General features: G+C 39.2%; 1 protein-coding gene across 1 annotated transcript; it reads left to right on the top strand.

The window, feature by feature from the left end:
• Window positions 1-330: 330 nt before the first annotated feature.
• Window positions 331-10,013, top strand: rnmt (RNA (guanine-7-) methyltransferase). Its single transcript, XM_047382963.1, has 11 exons — window positions 331-430; window positions 2,860-3,023; window positions 3,100-3,229; window positions 3,416-3,541; window positions 5,575-5,690; window positions 5,789-5,970; window positions 6,071-6,235; window positions 6,864-6,981; window positions 9,486-9,587; window positions 9,664-9,697; window positions 9,811-10,013. The coding sequence occupies exons 2-11, from the start codon at window positions 2,865-2,867 to the stop codon at window positions 9,846-9,848; spliced, it is 1,170 nt and encodes a 389-aa protein (XP_047238919.1). The 5' UTR covers window positions 331-430; window positions 2,860-2,864; the 3' UTR covers window positions 9,849-10,013.
• Window positions 10,014-10,760: the final 747 nt, after the last annotated feature.

Genomic DNA, 10,760 nt, shown 5'->3' with positions numbered 1-10,760 from the left:
AACCTAACCATTACCAGTGCATGCTTAACCCTAACCTTAACCTAAACTCAATTCACACCTTAGTCCTAAACCTAACCGTTAGCAAAATAGGTCGTGAGGACCAGCAAAATGTCCTCACTTTGGTACAATCGGTCCTCAATTTGATGGTGAAATTGGGAAAATGGTTCTCACTGTGATGCCAAGACAGGAACACAAACACACACACACACACACACACACACACACACACACACACGTATATATATATATATATATATAGAGAGAGAGAGAGAGAATGTGGCACAGAAATTGTAGAACTGTAAAGTATGTACCACTGAGAGGCGGTATAAACCTATAAGTTGTTTGCAAGCCATCATTACAGAAAAGACGAAGAAGATAGCTCAAAAACCGGAAGCTGCTCACTGCGCATGTGTCGTTTCTACAGATTACTGTGAGTAGATGAGATCTCTTTACAACGTTTAACGTAAATTTGTGAACTAAACCTGGAGTTTATATGTCTGTCGGATATTAACTGGTATCAGACAGGTATTAGACGTTGTTTCCGCCTGGTTGAGGTTTACTTTCAGCATAATAAACCGATACTTTTCTAACATTTACGGTCTTAGCTTGCTATCTGACTAGCTAATGTTAGCGGATGAAAGTAGTGTTTTTTTTTTTAACACATTGTATTCTCCTGGTTTATCTGAGGTAAACTGTCTTTTACCTAAACACGCTAAAACAGGTAAAACCAAAAATAACCGTCAGACTCGTTTCGACCATTACTTGTTATTTAATCCTGCTGCTATTGGGAAGTCAGACACAGTCAAAACTGTTGTCATATTCCCTTATTATAAGGTCTTGGTATGGGAACCGATCTGACTTGCATCCTATCAGATTTTGTTTGCAGCAGACTTTCTCTTTGGGTCGTCTCTCATTTGGAAGGTGAACAGCAATATTATTGCATGTATACCAAAACTATAACCACAGAGTCATATGGTGCATCTGCCCATGATCACATCTACAGGACTAGAGCTGCACAATATATCGAATCGCAGTATTAATGTCTGCAATATCACAGTTGCAACAGATTGCTTGGTTGTAATATTTGGGAAGCTTTTTCATTTTAAGTGGCATGCTTCCACACTTTGCATGTCTATATTATATTCGACCAGTTGAATGAATATTTCCTGTTCATGCCCAGTGCCCTTATTTGACATATAGTAGGTAATTGGGAAGTCATGAAGATAAAAAAAAAAAAATGTTGGTTAATCACAAAATATTCAACAATTAAATCAAAATTGTTATACCTTTATGTAGCCAGGAAGTCCCATTTGGGTTAAAAACCTCACTTACATCAGTGACCTTCCCAAGACAGCAGTCACATAAATCAGAACCATATAAAACAATAAATAACACACAATAAGTCAAATAAAACCACACCACTATTGAAACGCAGTGAATGATGACATGCCATCTTTGATGTATTTTATATGATCATCTTGAAATTAATAATGCATGTGAGTGTTAAGTGTAAACAAGACTGGATATCTCCCAAACTGGCCTCAACTGAGTGGTTATCAGTGCTGTTCAGGGGAAAATTTAAAATATGGGGTACATTTCTTTCTGAAAGACTGATAATCCCATGATTGTCAATGGTTTAGACAAACTGGAACCTTGAAGATAAAAAATCACTGTTTAAATGATATTTCTGGTATCTCTGTCTAAGTTGGCATTAAGTTTAATGAGGTAGCCGACTGTGCTGCATGGAGATTCCCATGTTAGGAACTGCCTCAGATCCCAAATCAGTGTATTTGTCAAACATTTTTAAGTGACAAAAATAAGTAGAGATAAATGTGGGAAAACCCACATGAATTTAATACCATTGTTAATAAGGGACTATGTTTTTCATAAAATATATGAACTAGTTCATACAATATGCCTTATTGGTCCTTATAAGTCTTTCTCATGTTTATTCATTAAAAGGTGAAGAGCCACCATTGTGTCAGTTTTGTAGTGTTAGTGCTGAAAAGGTTTTTTATTTGAGGTATGACCACATGAACCTTTTTATATTTGTTTTTGGTGTCTTTGTATAGATTGTTTTCTTGTATTTATTTCAGTTTGCTGTTTCACATAATTTATGTTGCTTAATACACCTAGTTACTAGGATGGTCACTCTAAATTACCCTTAGGTGTATGAATGAGTGTGTGCTTGGTTGTGTGTGTGTTGCCCTGCGATGGACTGGCGACCTGTCCAGGGTGAACCCTGCCTCTCGCCCGTAGACTGTTGGAGATAGGCACCAGCTTCCCCGCGACCCACTATGGAATAAGCGGTAGAAAATGACTGACTGACTAATTACTGATAACCTTAAATAATCTATATTTGTCAAGCCTAATTCTTTGGCCAAAGTAACATTTTTCTGAATTCTCCTGTCATTCTCTTGCTATTGTCTAGCTTATCATATGTCGATAAAATAGAGGTTTTGCTTTCAGTTGATCTTTGTTAATCATTTTTTCTAAGTTTACAGATGGCTGTGTTCAACACATTTATCTTCTTTACTGTTGTCTTTCTGACATGTTCCACCTGGGCTCAATTGAATTTAAATGTCTTAAAACAGGGGAGCAAACTCCAGTCCTCGAGGGCCGGTGTCCTTCAAGTTTTCCATGTGCCTCTGGTACAAAACACCTGAATCAAATGGCTGAATCGCCTCTTCAGCATGCCATCAGGTTCTACTGAGCCCGGCTAATGACCTAATTGTCTGGTTCCAGTGTGTTGACGCGGAGACACGTCTAAACATTGTGGGAAACTGGTCCTCAAGGACTGGAGTTTGACACTTGTGTTTTAAAACATGTTCTTCACCCTTCTCCATTTATTCCTGACAGAAACAATGGAGAAGGTTGAAGAAAAACAAGGAGGAACGAATGGAGAGGAGGGAGCAACACCAGGAGGAGGAGGAGGAGGAAGAGAGCTGGGACTGAAGTCAGGGATGAAGAGAAGGCATGAAGAAAGGGAGGATGAGGAGGAGACTTCTCCCACTAAGAAGCTGGTAGGCTCATTGTCTTTATCTGGTCACCGTCTACTGTGACTTCAGCATGCTTATTGACCTGTTATTGATCCTCCAGGTGGCTGATCACAGCAAGAATGTTGCGAGTCACTACAACACTCTGCAGGAAGTCGGACTGGCGGCTCGAAGTCAAAGCAGGATCTTCTACATGAGGAACTTTAACAACTGGCTGAAGAGCGTTCTGATTGGTAACTGATCACCAATCAATGCCATTTTGTTAATCGTACAGTAATCTTTCTCCAGTATGAAACAGTGCTCAATAAAATCTGTCTGGAAATGACCTGCTTCTCTTGCTGATTTAGTAAAGAGGTCACCTGAACTCAGAGGACAAGGTCAGACAGACAGTAAGATCTTTTTCTTCTTTCCACTAACAGGTGAGATCCTGGAACAGGCACGAGGTACAGGGAGCAGGCCTGTGTATGTGTTGGACCTTGGCTGTGGTAAAGGAGGAGACTTGTTGAAGTGGAGAAGAGGAGGCATCAGTCACCTCGTCTGTGCAGGTAATCACTAATCCCAGACTCACTCTCAGTCACTCTCAGACAAACTTCCTCATTTTCCCAGTGGTGGTGTCTCCTCTAATCGTGCAGGGTCCACCACACTTTTTGCTGCCGTTAAATAAAGCTGTGTAACACGGCAGTAACATAATCTCATACAGCAAAGCTTAGGAAAAATACCTTTAATTTAAAAACTCTTTATTCAGCTGAGAAAGCATCCTACCTCAATAAAAGAATTATTTTGTTACATGTTTCTTGGCATCTCTGCCATCCTTTTCAGTTCTTATAAATTAAATATCATGGAAGCAGTTTTTAATTTATATCTTTTTGAGGTAATTGGTGTGTAGTAACTTTAGAGTACTTCATGACTTCCTGTTCCACTAAGGGTATAAATACGCTGAACCCCATTTCTCTTCACAATGCGAAAGACTAGAGAACATGGCATTCAAGCCTCTTATGTAAGTGTGCTCATATCTACAGTTACAACAATAATTAAAACCAGAACCCTGAGAAACAACTGGACAAGGACCCAAGCTTCTCCTGCCTCTACACACAGTGATCAGGATGGTTAGTGAGGTAAAACATCTCCAAAGGTCACCGTGAGAAAACCACCTCAGAGTGGGACATCTGGGGTGACCAGATGTCCACGGCAAGTATTTCACGCTGTCCATATGCCAAAAGGTTATTTAGGAAGCCTGCCAGGAAAACCTTTTTCTGTCCCACCGTCACAAAGGAAAACAACGGTTAGTTTACTGATCTCTACTGGGACGTAAACCAGTATACAACCTTAACCTGTGATGCTGTGGGCCTGTCTCTTTTCCAAACGCCCTGGAAACCCGGGTAGAGTGCTTAAAATGGGTCAGCACTGGATCTTTCAGGAGGATAATGATCTAAAACATAGGGGGTAGAAAACACAGGAATGCTTCACTAGACACCAACTCAACCTTCTTCCATGGCCACGTCAGTCCTCAGGACCTAAATCCTATCATACATCTGTGGACAGAGGAGAGCATAAGAAAGGTGTCAGGCATCTGGAAGATCTGGAGAGGTCCATCCCTCTATGTAACCTTGTGAAATGTAGAAGAGTAAGTGCCGTCCCATTAGTTCAAACGGGGTTGTACAAAATATTAACACAAAAGCTGCAAATAATCTTAGCAAAAAAAAAAAAAATCTGACATGCCTTTTTTCCTTTGCTAAACAAATTTAGTTTAGTTGGATTTTCTTGAAATTGTATGAAATTACTGCACAGTGGGCAGTTGGTAGCACTGTTGCCTTGCAGCAAGAAGGTCCTGGGTTCAACTCCCGTCCGGGGGTCTTTCTGCTTGGAGTTTGTATGTCCTCCCCCGTGCATGCACGGGTTCTCACCGGGTACTCTGGGTTCCTCCTACGGTCCGAAAACATGACTGTTAGGTAAACTGGTCTCTCTAATTTGCCCTTAGGTGTGAATGAGTGTGTGTGGGGTTGCTTGTCCTGTGTGTGTCTGTGTTGCCCTGCGATGGATTGGCGACCTGTCCAGGGTGTACCCTGCCTCTCGCCCGTAGATTGCTGGAGATAGGCAGCAGCTCCCCTGTGAAACTCTATGGAATAAGCAGTATAGATGAATGAATTTATGAAATTATGCTATAGCAATAAAAATAAATATATTTTAAGGATTTTTGCAAATGTTTACCAGGGTTGCCAATAACTGTGGATGGTGCTATAAACACATGTAGTTTCAGAGCTGCAGAGAAAGCATTGCATGGAGCTTTATAGACCCAAAATGTTTATTTTTAATTTGATTTATTTAAAATGGAAAAAAAAATACATTCATCAACACAAGTATCTCAGTAAAGGTGTCAAAATTAACCATAGAGACCAATATTCATCTGTCATCTGTGGCAGGTTTGTGGTGGAAAACAAGGTTAAAATAGTAAATTACATATTTTAAATCAAACACTAATGTTTCTGACTCATTCGAGTGCAAATCCTTTAATTGTCTAACAGTTGACAGCTTGAAACATCTGTGCATTTTCACCTTATGCGTTTGTTTTTTGTATCAGATATAGCAGAAGTGTCCGTGGAACAGTGCCAGTCTCGATACGAAGACATGAAAAGGAAAAGTCATGCTAAGGAGAAAATCTTCAGCGCTCAGTTTATCGCCGCAGATTGTTCAAAGGTAGAATTTCATCTGTGTTTCACCACATGTGGTCAGCTGAAAATATTAATAGACGTAGTAATAAAAGTGGTTTCCCCCTCTCTGACCCATTGGTGCAGGAGGTTCTGTCAGAGAAGCTGGATGACCCCGAGCTGATGTTTGACATCTGCAGCTCTCAGTTTGTGTATCATTACTCGTTTGAGAGCGAGCAGAAGGCGGACATGATGCTGAGAAACGCCTGCGAGCGACTCAAACCTGGAGGCTTCTTCATTGGAACGACGCCGGATGCCTACGAGCTTGTGTAAATGTAACACCTGCTGAGGCTGTGAAAAATGTATTTTTGCATTAATAGTGGACAGAACAATGTCTGAATTATTTCTCTTTCTTTTTTTTTGGTTCAGTAAACGTCTGGAGGCGTCGGACTCCCTGTGTTTTGGTAACGAGATTTTTAAGGTTTCCTTTCAATCCAAAGGTTCCTATCCTCTGTTTGGGTGTCAGTATCACTTCAACCTTGAGGGCGTGGTTGATGTCCCCGAGTTTCTTGTCTACTTTCCTCTGTTTGAACAGTAAGATTTAATTATTAAAATAACCTCATCAGATAAATAAAAGTTATTTTAGAACTTTGTGTTTAGCGGACAATTAAGAACTAAATCCTTAAAGACCCTTTAAGGCCTTTTTCCATTAGTGCAACACATCTCTGCTCAACCCGACTCGATTCTACTCGACTATGGTTTGGGTTGATAACAATTGAGTACCACCTTAATGTGGGTGGGGTCGTGATGTGATTTGTATGTGGCACAATGCAACAATGGAGGATCTCTAGCCGCCCTGGATTCTCTCATCAGCCACCGAAAGGTCTGCACCTCGTTGTTGGACCACGGTGTTGCTGTCAGTGTTGCCATTTCCTCAGAATACGCTCAGGTGTTTTTAATGATGGCGAGTTTGATTCTTGTAACAGAGTCGCTCTCTTGACTCAACCAGTGAAGCCCCAAACAGTGACAGGCTGTGTTCTGACGTTGCGTTTTCAGCTGGGCTGGATTGGAACCCCGGTTGTTTAAATACTAAAAAAGGAGCTGGTACCAGTACCTAATGGAGAACCCTAAAAACTGAGTTGAGTTGAATCAAGTAAGCACTGATGGAAAAGGGGCTTTAGATCTCACTAACTGCTGTAAAACGGAGGCTGTTTTGTTTCAGCATGGCAAAGCGGTACAACATGCGTCTGGTCCTGAAGCAGAGGTTCTCTGAGTTCTTTGAGGAAAAGATGAAAAAGGAACAACATCGCAGCCTCATGATGAAGATGATGGCTCTGGAGGTAAAACTGTGAATCTTCTATCAGTCACAAATACTAGAGCCAGAGGACAACCTGTGTCAAGGATAATTTAGAAACCAATCAGACGAGGATGATTTACCAAGACGGTGGGGTTTCTTATTCTACAGCAGGTGAACAATTTCACTGAGGTCTAGTATCAGCATTCAGGCATTTTATAGAAACAAAAACAGTTCCTGCTCATGCTGTGAACTTCAAGCACACAGTGCTCACCTTTTTATTCTGTATGCAGATGTTAGGAAGCAGAGGTTTTAGACAGGGTCGGTTTTTATGCCCATAGAATATCATACGGTCTTTAAAACGGTCAGACACTGAATCTCAGAAAATGGCATAATGTCCAAGACAGGCTGAGGCTGAAGTCACTAAAGAAATGTTAACTTTCATTGACACCTGCTTTGTTTTCTAATTGTTTGTGTGTCGAGCTAATTCTGATGGTCTTCCATCTGTCTCTCCCCACGTTAGATACCTGGGTTAAAATATCTGTGCTTTTAGGTAAATGTACGGTTTGTTAGAACTATATTGTGTGTTGGAACAAGCTACAAAAAGCTAAGCAGTTGTTTTATTGAGAAAAGAAACAAACAAAAATTTTGACTTTTTCTCTTTATTACATCCTCCAAAATAATAAAATATGCTTTATTAAAAAGTGCTTTTTACATTTATTTGCAACAGTGGAAAAAGGAGACCACTACAGATTTATTCTGCGTCTCTGCCTGTATGGCAACACCTTATTTTTTAATGAGCTACTGATGAGGGCAGGGGTCTGCAACCTTTACAACCCAAAGAGCCATTTTTATGGAAGTAAAATAGTCTCAATAGAATCAGACATTTTTTAGACATTGAATTTATAACACTGAATTTTTATCCTGTGCAATTATGTATGTGAATTTTTTTTGTACTTAAAATTCACCTGCAAGAATTCACCTGAAAAAATTCACCTTTCGGAAATTCACCTGAAACAATTCATCTGCAGAAATTCACCTGTCTAAAAAATGTCTGATTCTAATGAGACTATTTTACTTCCATGCATTTTTGTCCTTAAAACTCATTTAGAGCCACAAATGTTATGTGACCTCTTGAAAAATGTATCATTTGTGATAAATATCTACTATAAGAAATGTGTCATTTTTAAAGAACCACCGTTTTATTTCCGTTTTTTTGCATCTCCAAATATAGAAAAACATAAAACATCACAAACAGAGGATGGATACATTTTATTCTATGGGATGTTGATATTTGAGGAAAATTAAGTTTAAAAAAAACAAACACAGTTTCCAACCTAATAACAAAAAAATATTTAATTATATTACTGGTACTTTTTGTGTTGTCTTGTGAAAATGCAATTATGAAATGGAAAAAGTGCTGAAATCTGCATTTGTTGTTAAAACCATCAGTTGGTTCTTTATCATTTAAGACCAAGTTATTAAGAGCCATTGTGGCAGGTCCAAAGAGCCACTAGTGGCTCCGGAGCCGCAGGTTGCAGAACCCTGTACTAGTGGATCCCCCCCGAACCCCAGAGAATTGAAAAAGACTGGTGGAAATCAAGAAAGCATGAATCACATGAAAACTAGTTGAAAATCAGTTATTCTACCAGATATTATTTTTCTGAACTCTAAAACCGTTATTATTGTGTTGATTAAAAATAAATTAAATTTGTTTTCTATGTTACTTGAGATTTGAAAACAGAATGCTTATTTTGAGCATTTGTCATTTTCTGCAAATAAATGCTTGAAAAAATACAATTTTAAGTTAAAATGTCACCAAACGTTTAACGGATAAAACAAAAATGAAGGATTTTGACCTTAAACTGCGGCCTATAAATACTACCTAGCTTTCTGCCAGAGCTGTGCATTTCAGTAACTTCATTTATCTTTATTTGCCTTGTCAGAGCTTCAGTAAAGCCATCTGTAGTTTTGTTTCTAGATACGTGCACGCTCATTTAAAAATTAAATATGATTTATTTCATTTTTTCCATTTTTTGGTTTTGATTCCTGGACTACTTGAAATCTGGGGTTTTGAATTGGATTCGTTAAGTGGGTCCAGATGGGATGTCAGAAGTACTGAAACAGCTGTTTTATGACCTTTATACAACAGACTAAAGTAATAAAAGTTTTCTATTGAGTGAACAATCATTAAATCTGGATTAGACGAGTCTTAACTGTTAAACTTTATGACTCCGAATGCTAGGAAAAAGCTGTAAACTTACGCTATAGTTATAGAGGCCAGCTTCAGCCTTAAGTGGTTTTATAATTTGTGGAACATACAGCTGTTGTTCCATTTCCAGGTAAAAATCTGTTCTCTCATATCAAAAATGTCATCAAAACTGTTCTAATCTAGATTACTGACTGTGATAAAGTTAGCGTTTTTAAATGGAAATGGTGTCGAAACACTCTGACGGTTGTATCTGACTTCACCCTGTAATTACACAGTAATGAATCCACACGAATGTCTGCATCAAGTCGTGTTTCCATCGTGTGCTGATGTGTTTTCAGCCTTTTCCCTGCGAGGATGGAGGTCAACTGGCCACAGACAGCACAGAGGAGTACTCTCATGCTAAAGAGCGTTGTGGTAGACCTGGAGTTAGACCACCTGTGGTGAGTGGGCTTCACCTCTAAGCTCCAGTGTGGTTCACTGCCCTGCTTGGTCTAACACTGTTTTCTGTCTGAACAGGGAACCCTGAGCAAATCTGAGTGGGATGCAACCAGTAAGTTGAATTGCATAAATGTATTCATTTCTGGTCAAGAAATGTTGAAACGTACTTTATGAAGGTGATGTCTGAGCAGAACAATGACTATTGCCCTCCTGTGTTCTGGGCAGGTATCTACTTGGTGTTTGTGTTTCAGAAAATGTCCTGATATTCCCGAAGAATCTCCGTCCGACGCTTACCTCACCTGTTCCTCAGTTTGTGTCTGTACAGTTTGTTTTTCTGTTGTCCTTTTTAAAGATTTGTTTTGATATAATGTGAACTTGTTAAAAAAAAATGAATTCAAACTGAAAATAAAATCAGTTGCTCTCTGCTATTTTTTCATGGGATGCTGGAAGTCAATCAGGTTTTGGGTCATGTAGTGTTTATATCTGGTCCTGCACTGGTTCTTCAGCCTTGTTGGTGCTACATCACACCTCCATCAACCAAACTATAATATTCAACACGTGCACAAAAATACAATAAAAAAACGACATTTAAATAATAAAAAGCAGTCCATTTGTATACAGAAATTTTAGCCAGTGTACCGTCAATGTTGATCAGTATCAGGAACAACTCTGAGTGCTCTATTGATAATGTTTGCTTCACCGTAGATGGTTAAAAACCTCCCTCTGGGTATTTTAAGGGAACCCTCATGGCATTGTATGCAACATCTGCGTATGGATGTTTTGCAAGATGACCGCAGATGGGCAGTATTAAGTAAATATGCTTAAAGCCACTTAGTTGAACCTAAATCTGTCATTTGAGCCGATCAGAGTATTTCACCTTTAACAGACATCAAGGCCATCACTGGTTGAATTTAAATGTCAAAATTCAGCCTTTTGTCCTCTCACCAGATACTTTAGTAGATATTAGAAGGACATTTTGCCTTCAGAATGCCTTAATTCTTCATAACACATATTCAACAAGGTGTTAGAAACGTTCCTCAGACATTTTAAATCAGATTGACATGAAGGATCACACAATTGCTGCAAAATTATTGCTGCACATCCACGATACCCTAACCCTGATCTGTAGTCTTTGGAGGTCGTTGGAGTAAAGTGAAGTCAATGTCAGGTAAAAA

The sequence above is a fragment of the Girardinichthys multiradiatus genome, chromosome 13 (assembly GCF_021462225.1).
Source record: "Girardinichthys multiradiatus isolate DD_20200921_A chromosome 13, DD_fGirMul_XY1, whole genome shotgun sequence".
Classification (NCBI taxonomy): domain Eukaryota; kingdom Metazoa; phylum Chordata; class Actinopteri; order Cyprinodontiformes; family Goodeidae; genus Girardinichthys; species Girardinichthys multiradiatus.
Note: the sequence above shows the minus strand (reverse complement) of the source record. Positions and strands in the feature narration are given on the sequence as shown.